This window comes from Parasteatoda tepidariorum, chromosome 4 (genome assembly GCF_043381705.1).
Source record: "Parasteatoda tepidariorum isolate YZ-2023 chromosome 4, CAS_Ptep_4.0, whole genome shotgun sequence".
NCBI lineage: Eukaryota > Metazoa > Arthropoda > Arachnida > Araneae > Theridiidae > Parasteatoda > Parasteatoda tepidariorum.
The window spans coordinates 37,171,690-37,186,252 of NC_092207.1; the positions used below are offsets into that span (position 1 = coordinate 37,171,690).

Genomic DNA, 14,563 nt, shown 5'->3' on the forward strand with positions numbered 1-14,563 from the left:
CATCCCATTACATTTAAAATCACCCTCAATAGCCATTTTGACAAACAAAACTAAAAATGGCTAAAATGAAAAAAAGAAATGACAACTTAGCACATTAGGATATTTATTCGTCCAAACAAAAGACGAAAAAGAAAATATAAAAAAAATGAAGCAGTTTATCACCAGTAGAACATCACTTGTTTTGTTTGTTGAAAAAAAAAATGGAACTTGGCTAATAACAATAGTTTACAAAAAAAGAGAAGCGTTAAATAATGATAATTTTTTTTGTTTCTTTTTACAATCAGTCCATGCTTTTGAACTAAAACGTTCATAAGCAGTAGAAGAAAAGAATAACAATTATAACCTATATTAGTCTCATAAATACAATGTCCCCAGTTTTTTCGAATGGTGTGAATTTCCGAAATGGTTTTTAGTGTACCTAGAAGAGTCTGGCATTGAATAGAATTTCGGACAGTTCAGTTCTGGCGGTTTAATGAGATCGTTTTGAACGAGATTATAGTAATTGTGATTGTCCAATCTTCTCTTTGGCGAGACGTCGCCGATAAGGTTGGACAAAGACTTTGGCCTCGAAAGTCGTCTACAGTTTTTGGAATTTCTCTGATTGTCGGCAACAATGTCAGAGTGGTCATCTGGGCCATCGATGTCATCTTTAGACGACAAAGATGAAGTTGAACCAATGGAACCGTTCATCTTTTTTCCCGAAGAGGAGTTGCTCGACTCCGGACTAGATTTCTTGGTGTCCATAAGCAAATCGGTCAAAGATTTATAACGTATGTGAAACAACGGAGATGTGGCTATAGTTTTTACACTGCTATTCATCCACGATGTCTTTTGGGACTTATTATTCCGGTTGATACCAGATATATCCTTATGAGCATGCGTTTTGTTGTTTTTTAAGAACCGTGATTTGCCATTAACTTGGTTCTGCTGGAATTGGCTCTGGCGTTTGTATGGAATTTTGCTATCATTATTGTTATTATCGCAGTTGGCATTTGTAGACCCATTTTGGACTATTTTACTTGCACTGTTTGAGCGCAAGGGAGTACGACCGGGGGTTTCGAATACCTTGACCAGTTTCAAACCATTTTTTCGCTTGTCAATCTTTTCGTAAATATGATCTTCGGCACATTTTCTCGATTTTTGACTTCGATGCGGTATATATATTTCTTTGGTCTTAAAGGAAGGTGTTCGGTTCACAATACTAACTGTAATTTTATGTGGTGCTTGACTATTCTTAACCATGCCACCATTGGATTTCCTAACTGGTATAGTTTCGATGGGTGGGGGCTCGGGTGGTTTGCGCTCGTTAGATTTACTGCTCACTCCGTCGATCTGCGGAAGTAGTTGCGTCTTGTGTTCTTCGTTTACTGAGAATTCGTTCTTTATGTTAACTGGAAGTGGAGCAAATCCTCTTACGTAATCATATATTTGATCTATTTCGTCATACCGCAAATCATCTGAATCTGAAAATTCATCGACATTATCACTCACTGGGAGGGATGAATCATTTGGGGTTGACATCCCTCTTTCCAAATGAGCTCTACCAGACATGTTGGTACCTTGTGGATCTGAAGCACTACGTTTGACAAGAGGAACAGTGCGATAAGTATTCGGTGCTTGTCGGCGTGTATAAACATACTGTGGTGAAGGTGGGAGATTTTTGATTTCACGAACAGATGCTACATCACAGACCTGCATGCAACCAGACACCTCCACCATTAAACTATGGCACTTGTTGGCAAGCGCCGCATGTTCTGACATTTTTGTCAGCGCTTCAAAGTTCTTTGGTGCGAGAACTTTTAGAGCAGCATTTGGCGGGATAGGCACAACTCCGAGATCTTTAGACAATGGCATAGCAACGAGACATTCTTCTTCAATCAATGAATACAATCTCATTTCATTTACGAACTGTGAGCCAGTTTTTACACCGACTGGAGGTTTACCGTGAACCAAGCGAACCATAATTGGAAACCTTTTGGACATGAGCGTTTTGACTGTGTGCACTCCAGATATATTATCCTCTCCAGCTATGGTACTAAATCGTCCTCGAAGCTCTAGTGGAAGATATACAGTGTCACCAAAAGATGTGACGCAGCCCAAATATTTTCCGCTCGCGCGGTTGCCGCGCGAAACTCCACTCAGGATCTCACCCACTGTGAGCACTTCTCCAGGAGAAATGGTCCGAGTTTTGTCCCACACACTGTCCACGTCATCTGGTCTTGGAAGGTGGACTTTGATGCTATCTCGTACGAGACAGGATTTGGGATTCCTCCTTGCAAGTTCTGCAACGCTTTCAATGCATCTGACGGCCCTACCATCTTCTGACAGTATTTCGAACCAGCCGTCATAGTTTTCTGGAACAGCTAGTTTGGCACCCACGGGGATCATCCTGCGGCCCGCATCTTTGAACTTGACGCACTGAGCGATCACTTTGAGCTTGATGCCTGCCGAGGCAAGAAATACAATCTGGTTGAGATTCGGAGATGGCAGACTGGGGACACCCAAGTTTTGGTATTGTCCTTTGATGATCTTGGCCACCTGTGGAAGTTTGAACTTGTTCGTGAACTCCTTGAGGTAGTACCCCTCGTCTCCCCACTTCACTGCTGACAGGTACGTCCCCGTCTCGGAGGAAGACATTCGTCCCCCCGAAATGGTTTCGGACAAAGATATCGGACTCGTGATGACTCTTCGGATGGAACGCACTTTCTCAAGAGGTGGTAGTCCACAGCGTCGGTTGGAGCTCATATGGATGCATAGCTTTGGAATTTTCTTCGCTGTATATCTGTGGAAGAAAGAAAATATTATTTTTTAGTTTCTTAAAAATAATTCATATCAGTTGAACAATTTTTAAATAAGTTTTGCTTAATGGTTATTTTACAAATCAAGGAATGTTTCTTGTAAACTAGCTGAATAGCTAATATTCGTACGGGGTGAGAAAAAAATAAATGATTACGAATTAGACTTTTCCTGAAAAATGTGGGCGAATTGAATTTTAGTGAGATGTGGAAGATGTGGTTATTTCACAATATGGAAAATGTGCTATGTGGTAGATGAAATGTGAGGGCCACGGCGTTTAGGAATGTCCTGAGAAATTGTCAACCATGGAAGGCTATTTTTTGTTATTAAATTGCTAAGTTTAGATACTATTCTTATTCGTTCGCTGTAATTCTCCACACTAACTTCATAATTTTGGGAGCCTTGCCAGGATTTCAACCAGGGACCTTTCGCCTGACTAGCGGGAATACTGATCACTATACGATCACGACCGAGCATCCGAATTTATGGAATTAGTGGGGCGAATTCCGGTGAAAAAACAAAACAAATCGTATCTAAGCTTAACAATTTAATTAAAAAAAACAGCATTCCATAGTTGACAATTTCTCATGGCATGCTTATACGCAGCGTAGCATGACATGCCCCTACATTACATCTTGCAAATAGTCTCCGAATAGTCCAGTTAAGTTTAATTCGCCAATACGCTGTCTGCACCCTCTAGCTGCGTTTTTAAAGAAGAGTCTAATGTAGGATCGAATCCCGTAAACAATATTTCAAGAATAATTGATATGAAAGTTATAACTGAACTATGTGAACTGTAATATTTAAAATAAAAAATGATTATTCTATACAATTGTTAGAGAAAACGGCAGCAATTTAAATCTTCATATAAGTGATCATACAACAAGAAAACAAGCATGTAACAAACTTCATATACACAATACAGTATATATGTACAGTGAATATAGCGCAGTAAATATAGTACACTGAATATATTCTTGTGAAGAATTAATTTTTCAAAAGAAACGAAGATAAAAACGAATTTGAAAATCACAAAACGAATGAAGCATTCGAAAATCACAGAAATGTTTTATGACGCATTTTGTCTTTGCAACATGAAAATTAAGCAAGCATAATTGCTAAATATTATAATTTGTCATTTAATAAATTGTAACAATGAAGCTTAATACTAACTGATCTCAAAGTTTGCTATTGTTTACAAAATAAAGAAAACACATGTTATTTATTTACTTTTAAAACAATGAATGATAAATCTACAGTTTGTATCTTTTGGATTCTTACATATTTGCCAGCGATTTTACTCCTCAAGATAAACAATCGCTTCGGGAAACGACCTTGATACCATTTTCCACACCCAGTTTATGAAATTTAGTTCTCAATTTTAATCAATAATATTTCAATGTTTTTCTCAAATATTTTTTTTTCTTCATATGAGTGGGCGGGTTAATAGAGAAGAAACTATTGAGACAGTTTGGTTGAATTAATCTTGATACATCAAAAAACCAAGGATAAACAATAGGGAAAGTCTCACCAAATCCTCTTTCCTTTCTCTTTTAAGATTTTGTCGTTATACGCAATAACAACCCAGATTTTCAAGGTTTTTTTAATAATCAATGCTTTGAGAACTGAACTCATTTCAGTATTTTATTTATTGTTATTATCAGTAATATTATAAATGTTTTTAATGTAAGGTTAGTTTTTTTTTTAAAAAAAAGCAGAAAAAAAGTAATATTTATGTAAGAAACGGGACTAGGTATCAAACACCTGTAAGTCTCATAAATAATAATATTAATTATAGCATCTCATTGCTCTTCAGCTCCAGAAAAATGTTTCTCAAAAGCATCATGCACTCGTCTTGACTCAAACCATATTTGTGCGTTGAATTGATGATTTCATAAACAACTTAGTTCTGTATGTAAAAACTGAGTAAAGAAAATGAAAATTCACATTGATTTTATAAAAAACACGCAGTGAAAAGTGTTACTGTGATATGGCATTATCAGACAATATAATGCAGTTAAATTTACATTACATCACCCAAAACTTAAAGTTTCAGTATGTAAACACGAGCAAACTTGAAACTCGATTTGATTTCATATAATGATGCAATTGAGAAGTATTACTCCAACATACAGAGTACAAAATATACCTGAACATCTACATACGTTAAGTAGTTAAAAGTGTTTTCTTATGGAAAAAAATTAAACAAAAAGGAAATTCAAAGCTTGTAAAAAAAAACTCAGTGAAAAGAATGTTTTTTACGACTTGGTCCATCTACCTAACATCTACAATAAGACTGATAAAAAGCGTAGCTGTTTTAGTAAAACAATGAAAAGCGAGTTGTTTCAGTAAAACGTTGGAAAGCCTAGTTGTTTCAGTAAGATGTGTAAAAGCGTAGCTGTTTCAGAGAAACGTTAAAAAGCGTAGTTGCTTTGCAGTGAAACGTTGAAAAGCGTAGATGTTTCGGTGAAAGTTTGAAAAACGTAGATGTTTTAATGAAGCGTTGGAAAACGTTATTTCTGTATGAATCGAACAGAATTTAGTAATGTCATGAACATCTCAACAGTTTAGCAAAACTGTAAGTTTAAATGACGTCGTTTCTGGTTTTCGTAGACAAAGAACAATTTAAACAGTAAAAGAATTGGGCCTAAATGTTTTTTATATAACAAGAGTTAAAATGTATTATTTCTGAAGGATTAATCCATAATGTACCACAACTGTTACAGTTAAATTTATTCCTGTCTAAGTATTTAATTGACAAATTTAAGAACAAAGGAATACCGATTTTATCAGAAGACCACAATGAACGATGTTATTTCAGTATTGAAAGGACATATCTACTGCCGTTCCGAAGTTGAAGAGTTCAAAAATAGTGTGCTTAACGCATATTGACTATGTTTGATTGGTAAAAACAAATTTAACAAAGTATTCTAATGGTTTCCTACAAAACTAACATTAAGAAGCTCTACTTGTCCTATATGGACTAAAAATGTTCTATATAAATGTTATATTAAAAAAGAAAAAGTATGAACTCGAGGAGAAAAAATAGTTTACACCTAAACACTTAGCAACCAAACAAAACATCATTTTAAATCAAAAATACGACGAGACACAAGTAAAACTCGAAAAGTAACACATGACATCACAGCCTTGAATCTTAATACATCACCTATTCTTAATTGACACAAGCCACTTACACAAGTTGAGTCACCAATGTTTCAAAAGAAAGAAAAAACTAAATCTATACGTACAACTGACTAAACGACCCATTGCCTCGCCTCCCCCAAAAAGCGTCACAACAAAGTTCTCAACCAAAACATGAAAAAAGAGCTTTTTTATGTATATACAATGAACTAAAAGGTAAGCAAGATTCAGTAACCAGATTTGGAATTCAACTTGTAACAACGCGTCACCTGTCCGTGCTAGTGACCTTGGTCCAAGTTCTCCGCCTCCTCCGCAATTGATGCCCACACGCACGCTCTACCAACTTCCATCATCACCAACAAAAGATGCCACAAACATATTCCACAATTCTTCTGTAAGAGCAGCGCCAAAATAAGCAGGAAGTTCTTTTTTCGTATATCAAAAAAGCAGACGATTATAAGCCGAAAACTGGCTTTATTATTGTTGTAGATGGACAGATGGAACGGTCAATGAAATGGATTGTATTTACTTTGTTCACAACTTTGATCTTCATGAAAGTACTACATAATAAAGGCCTTGAGTGGGGATTTTTATTAGGGATATCTCTTCTTTCAAATTAGATGGTAGGGTTTTGGAATTAGAGGTTAAAAAGCGTACTTCAAAATTTATCAAGGTTCGATTCAAAACGGAATATAGGCAAACAGAGCTTTCCTATTTTGTATCTAAGCAGTAAATACAATGTACTGTTTCCTTTATTGTTAAACTGTATTATTTTGTTTCTAAAAGCGGTAAAAACATTCTTAACATTTACGAACTCAATTCCTATTTTTTTTAAATATATATTTAATTTGTACTTTTTTTTAAAAATTAGATGCAAGAATTTCAGAATTAGAGGTTGAAATGCGTACATCAACATTCATCAAAGTTCAATTGAAGATGTAATATAAGCAGGCAGAACTTTCATAATTTGCATCTAGGCTGAAAATACAATGCATTATTATCAAATTGTATCAGCAGTAATAATAACGAACTCAATCACATCTTAACCCTAACTCCGACTACTTTTTAAAACATTTTCAGCTGTAACTCTAAAAAGAAATTTTGCAAAGTATTTAGTTTTTTGATCTTTGATGACGAAATAAGTATCTAAGAGTTTGCGCTGTTCAAAACTTAGATCTTCATAAAAGTATATAATGAATACTTAAGAGTATTTAAAGAAGATAAGTGCATGTTCAGGGATTTTTATTAGGAATACTTTTTTAAAAAATTAGATTGTTCGGTTTGTCTTTTTTTTTTCTACAAATTTCGTTCGTGACAGTCTAATATGAAATTATCAAAAAAGTGTTTTTTTTTCTTAATTTTTAAACTTTCCTGCTTTTTCTAAATTTAAGAGCAGTAATAAAACAGAAATAATTAATAATTTAAAAATTTTTGGTATAAATTTCTTCTTACTACCATTTACAGTTTTTTTTCTCCGCATTTTAAGGGTTTTTCTAATGTATATTAATTTGCAAACTTGAATGTTTATAAATAAAATAAAAAATAATAGGCAAATATCTTTTCATTTAATCAAAGCAATTTAGTTCAGGCACTATTTTAAAACACAATAACGCATAATCAAAGAATTATTCTGTAATTCAATTTTGAAATTAAAGAAGACCGGCACGCGTAAACTCTATTTCATACACATCATCAAAAACTTTCTAAAAAGATAACACAGCTGAAAGAATCAAAACAATTTGGTTTTATCTTTAAATTACAGTTATTTCATTTTTGTAATTGAAATAAAAATAATCCATCAGAGAAAATGACGGTTTCAAAACAAAACAATAATTAAATATTTTTAACTCGACCATTTTCCTTTATTTTAGAAGTAACCAGTAATTTAATGAAATCAACGCAAATGACTTTTCATTAAATTTCAAATTTTCATGATCTAAATTGTTTTGCTTTATTACAGCTTTTCCTTCCAGATTTGATGAAAATTATAGTCATTTCTTTAATTTAAGATTGAAATTACTGATTTTTCATAATAGTTAGTAAAGAAAATGATAAATTCAATTAGTCTTTCTCAACACAGGAAATTCAATCAAGTTTGAAAAAAGAAAATTTTCAGACAATACTGAAATCATTTGTCATTGTTTATTTACCATAAACTAATAAGTAGTAACGGAATTGAAAATTTTATTTCGTCTACTAAACTGGTTATAATTTTGCCTACGGCAAAAAATTTCTAAATAAGAGGTATCAACAACATTATTAAATTTAATGTTACCCATCATATAAAAGAAAAAATAGCTTGACTTAAATTTGAAATAAAGGGTCATATTACATTCAAAGGAATAAAAATATAATAATCTCCAAAATATAATAATCTTCAAATAAATAAATTAAATAAAATAAATAAAATGTCTAGTACTATGCAAATTTAAAATGAAAGAATTTTATATTTATTAAAGTTAATTATAACAGTTCAGGCCTGGCAAAGGGCAGCTATTAAATTACATTAAATTGCAATTTATAGCAATAACTTTTACCGCAGTGCTACTTTTAGCATTTAAGTAAAAACTTATGATAAGAACAAAAATTGTTAGTACTATAACTAAGCTACAATGTTGTTTCCTTCTTATGCCCAACGATCAGCAAAGCTAAATCAAGTGCATAACAAAGTTCAACGTAAGAAAGTCTAGGACCAACAAAGGATGGTTCACAAGGTCTCGAAAAAAAGAAACCTAAATAGTCAAGAATATGTTCAGGTGACGCTTGTGTGAAAGATCATTTACGTCATGTCTCGAAGCACTTAGTCCTTCCGCAATAAGACATAGATCTTATATGACCACTAATGACGCAGATAATATGATCTGTCCTAATCTGTTGCATGTAAGACACAAGGAGCCTAATGCACAAGGTGGTAACTTTTGTACCAGTGATGTACAGGAGGAACAAGCTAGGTGGCGTTGGTATTGCGTTTTGTTTTTTAGAAAAACTCCGTATGCTACAATGTAGCTTATAGCATTAATTTATACCACAATACAACTTGTAGCACTCAAACAATCTTGCAATGTAGTTTGAAATATGAATTTATACCACAATGCAACTTTTAGCACTCAATCTGCATCCCATTGCAACTTTCAACACAATACTGTTTATACTGAAAGCTGTTCTTTATACTAGCAGCAACTTTTAGTTTTCAAGTTATGCTACTTTTAATACTCAGATCTTTTCACAAACCCAATTCTAGACTTACTTAGAGTAACAGATTTCATAGACTGATTTAGCGTTGCTAAACAACAGATATATGCAACTACACTACTTACATTATTACTTAAGACAAACTATCAAAATGAACTATAATGGATGGTTATAAAGTTGTTAATTTGGATAAAGGAATGTCCACGTTTTTGGTTCCCCGTAAAAGAAATAAATATATAGATTAATGTATCTGAGTTGATAAATGCTGTTTTTTTTTTCAAATGTATTTTTTTTAATATCATTTTGCTCATTACATTTTTTCTTCCCTTTTTTGCTTAGTTACATCATTTCGCTCATTAAATTTCTTCATCAATTTAGTTTATTTATTCATTTTGCTCATTAAATTTTTTCTTCATTTTTTTTGTTCATTGACCGGGAGACTTTTTTTAACTTCACCGGATTTTTTTGAGCGCCATATTTTAAGCATATCAACTGTTTAATGCTAACCATCCATCGATGTTACGGAGTTCATATCGCGTCCGGGTCACCATTGAGGGGATGTATTTGTCGACTATGTCAACCTTCATCTATCAAAAGGTACCGCAAGGTAGAATCAAGTTAACATGTCTTATATACTGGTAAATTGGTATTTAATATTTACAGCGGTAGTTACGCTACAAATCCCCATACTTTCTTAAACAGTCCTTTTTTAAATCTTATTTATAATAGCTATGTAATTACATTCAACTTTGCTTATATTGACTTTTAAATATTATTAAAATTTATAAATAGAGTGTTGCATAAACTAATTTTAATAATTGGTTTGTCATAAAATGTCCATTACTTCCTTATAAAAATGTAATCAAAATTTGTAATTTGTTTACTTTAGAGAAATTTAATTTAAATTTGTAATTTATTTACTTATGAAAAAGTAATCAAAATTCGTAATTTGTTTACTACTTTCCAAAATCTCTCGCATTTGCTTTAAAAAAATGTAGTTCAATAATAAGCTTCTATATCTAAGTGACTTCCTAAGAATATATACGCCTTTTAAGCAATGTAACCTAAATTAATATTTTACTGAATATAGGTTTCATCGCCAAATTACTTTTTGCTTTCAAACATGCAATTACTGTCTTTTTTTTTGCTGATCGAAACTTAAAAATACGTATATTTTAAATCGTGTACTTTTTCATCGCAGCTTAAGAAACATTTAAGTGACACTTCAACCAGACTTTATCTGACAAATCCAAACCCTAATCCCGTATTTGAAAAGGCGTAAGCTTCAAATCAGGAGAGTTGACAGTGCCAAAATCTAACTTAAGCTGGTGTTTAGTTCCGCATGGTCAGCCAATACTTACGACAAAATCGACAGAAAAGGAAATACACCTGACTAAAATTCATTAGTGCCTATTTCCCATTGAAAAGAAATCGGTAGATTTTCTCCATTATTATATTCTAATGCCGAAATTGTTTACTAAAATATAAATATTTATAAATCTGGTATTATATTAATATTATCCGTAGAATTGCATTGTTATTAAACATCCAAGGATTATATCTATTGATTGCATAATGAAATAAACATCCATCGAAAACGGAAAATACCAGCACAGTTTTGTTCTTAAGTTTTACCTTTTTTTTTCTTTCGAGTTTCTTTTATTTCCCTTAAAAAATGGATTATTTAATAAGGGGAAACGGGACCTTAAAATGCATTTTTTGAAAGATTACTTTCTAAAGAATTATAGGAATAATGACTATATTATTTTAGAAAAGGACACAGAGCCTTAAAAATGAAAACTATTAAATGGAACATTTCATAAGGGTTCAAGGGTATATGGACTACATTATTACAGAATCGGACACGACATTAAAAATGTAAAATATTGTAATGTTAAAATGTAAAATGACTATATTAGTTTAGAAAAGGACACAGAGCTTTAAAAATGAAAACTATTTAATGGAACATTTCTTAAGGGTTCAAGAGTATATGGACTACATTATTTCAGAATTGGACACATTATTTTACGTTTTTGGAACACATTTAATGGAACATTTAAGGGTTCAAGAGAATATGAACTACATTATTTCAGAATCGGACACGAGGCATTAAAAATGTAAAATATTAAATGGATTATTTCACAATGGACTTCAGACAAGAGACTTGAAACCTTAAAAAGAATTGTTAAACTGATTGTTTCATAAGGAAGCAAGGAAATATGGACTATATTATTTCAGAAGAGGACACAAAATCTTAAAAAATGAAAATTATTAAATAGATTGCGTTATAAGGAAACATGAGGCTTTAAAAAAATATTGACTAGATTATTTCCAGAGGAAGACATGGAACCTTTAACTTAACCAACGTCTAATATATTGGGCAACACTTGGTACGATTTTATCGCTTAAAAAATAATTATTTTGAGGTCGTTTTCCAGAACCAACACTAGATATTACGAACGTAGCAGCGGTGATCTCAACAAATCAGTGAGTTAAAATTTTATTTTCATCTTCTAACAATAAAACTAATCCGTTCTGCTTTAATTTAAGTAGAAAATAAAATTAATTTTGTTCGGAACATATGAAAGAAAAGTCCGCCAAAACCGACTAGGGAACCGGTAACATTCACAATAGGGGTCTGCGAAAATTCGAAATTACTTTCGCACTCAATTAAAACCAACTGAGCTCACATAAGCCTCTTTAGCTGTTATTACCGGGGGAAAAAAGATTTCATTAAAAGTTCATTGAATTGTTTTGTGAATCTTACCGGGTGGTCCATTATAAAAAGAGGGCATGATCAGTTTTTGTATTTTCTTTTATTATTTTCATATATGTATTATGACACAAATTTATTGTATGTAGTTACAATATAAAATCTTCACCATTTAACAAGCTATCAGAAATTTTTATAATTTGCTGTATCATTATTTAGGAAATATGGGGAAAGCGTTTAAAAAGGGAATTTTAATAAAATTGTTTGGGCGAATTTTAAAATTTATTAGTTTTATATTTATAGAATTTAAAATGTTATTATTAATTTCGAAACATTTATCCGTCATTTCCAGTATCTAAAATTTTCTCTAATATTTTTAATATAAAAAAATTTCTGAACAATTCATATGTTTTAAAATTTTATATATAATTTTCACGTTATTTCTAAAATATTGTAATTATTGTGTGAATAGCTGTTACGAGTTTTAAAACAGACAAGAGCAGTAATTCTTCATTTTTTTTTTACCTACTTGAAGCATTAATTTACTTTATTTGAAGTTGAATTATAAATTAAGTTTGCTGCAATTGGTCCCAAAGCAAATGGCTAATTAAATGGTCGACAAGAGTTTAGGGTAAAGAATTTGAATGTTTAAAAATTTACCCAAATCACAAACACACAAAAAAAGGAGTTATTAACAGTACTATAGTATTTAACTCTATTGTAGAAAATTTATTTTCTTTCTTATGATAGAGGGCGCTAGTTGATACATTATTGTAAAAGAGAGAGAGAGAGAGAGAGAGAGAGAGAGTGCTATCGGGTAAGTCATGCGGCAGAAGATATATTCTACAGTAGAGTTACAAAGTTTACATTTTGTATTTACAAAAAATTTATAGCAAATAGAAAATAACTCAACAAGAGGTACATTTTTGGAATTTTGATTTCCAATTTTTCTCTCTTTTTGTTGAATAAAATAAAAATAAAAACTTTTTTCATGCAACAAATCATTTTGAGAACACTCAATTTTAAGTAGTACACCGTTTGAAAGTTCATCTTAACATATTATATTTTAAAAAATAACTATATAAAAATAGCAGAAGCTAGGTTTCAAATTTTTTTTACCAGAGACATAAAAAAAAACTACTGTTTAAGAGCATTATTTAACTCTATATCAATCTTCAACCAATATAAACTTTATACCACCTTAATGAAAGAATTGAATCAGCATTGATTCATCATCAAGAATAAGGTAGCTAGCTGACTAGAGGTGTATAGAATTCAACCAAACACTTATAAGAACTGTTACGAACTCACAGCAGCTAGAAAAATAAAATCATTTGCTAAATGGTCTTTCTGAATACGATGAAAGAGATTCTGAAACCGAACTCAAAAGTTGAAAGCACCAGCCTCGTTAATAGTGGGGTAAGAGTGAATTTAGTTCCACATGATAAATTCCCCTAACTTGGTTCTCTTCAGTCTATTTCTTGGAAATATACTATGTTAGAAAATCAATAGGACATAAATTCATCAACTTCGAACAATCATATATGTCACTTTGATTTAAAGATTACAAGCGAGATTTACGCCGACACCCAACATCCTGTTTATTTGTATGTAGACAGTGCTTTCACATCTGTTCCAGTGAGCTGTTACAAGACAGCGCTTGCAATGCGCCAGGGTGGATGCCTCCATTTGCCGATTCATAAATTTCCAGTTAATCGATTAAATGAAATGCACCAGTAATATTTACATGCTACTCTTTCAAAAAAAAAATCAGTTCAAGGTATACATTGCTAACGAATCTATAGTACAAGTGATGGATTCTGGACAATATAATAATAAGCCTCTTTCCTAATTTGTTCAAAAGTTCATTTAGGACCGTTTTTTTAGGGCCGTGATTTCCGTTTAAACTATTTATCTCTGGTATCTGCTCAAGTGAATATTTCGAATGTTTTAAAGTACTTATTTCGGAACAACACTAAGGAGCAGTTCGGTACTAAAAGGCCATCTGTAACAAAATTATGTCTTATAGCTACATTTCATTTTCCCAAGCTCATCATGTTCTTATTTTAATGATATGTTATTTAACATAATTGATTAGGCAGTTTGAACCAGTAATTTGGCACATTAGAACTAGAGTTGTTATGAATTTTGCTAAACCCAATTTTTTACTATAACCTATTCAATTTTTTAACGTAAATTCTTTCCTTAGTGGTATGATGACGAATTTTTTACCTTAACAGGCATAATTATGACAATTGATGGGAATTACAATTATGATGTGGTAATAATAATATCCATAATTAGATTCACCCATTTATAGATTTTTTACCATAAGCTGTATACTTTTTTTATCATTAATTCCTTTCTTACTGGCATGATGGCGAATTTTTTACTTTACCAGGTATGATTATGAGACACATATTATAATATACATTATAATTGTTATTATTACATAAAACAGTTAACATATAAAACTAGCTCAGATATTTCTTTTAGGTAGTTTCAGCACACAAGAACATTACTGAACCTGTAATATTGTGTATTTTAGTGACGCCATTCACTCGGCTTTTGAACATATACACGTAGGTTACGTGGTGCGTATAGTTCTTAGATCGGAATTCTTATCACAATAATTATAATTACAGATGATTTTAATTATCATTACAGATATGATTATGAGACATATTACGGTGCATATTATAGCTGTGATATATAGCA

The 14,563-nt window shown here is 31.9% G+C and overlaps 1 protein-coding gene across 3 annotated transcripts in view; it reads right to left on the reverse strand.

Moving 5' to 3' along the window:
• Positions 1-86: 86 nt before the first annotated feature.
• LOC107456593 (uncharacterized) overlaps positions 87-14,563 on the reverse strand; it is a 78,188-nt gene continuing 63,711 nt past the window's right edge. For all 3 annotated transcript variants that reach the window (XM_016074499.3, XM_071179676.1, XM_016074498.3), the window contains exon 2: positions 87-2,782. In XM_016074499.3, coding sequence (XP_015929985.1) covers positions 355-2,745 — 2,391 coding nt within the window. In that variant the 5' untranslated portion in view covers positions 2,746-2,782 and the 3' untranslated portion in view covers positions 87-354. The remainder of the gene's footprint in view (positions 2,783-14,563) is intronic.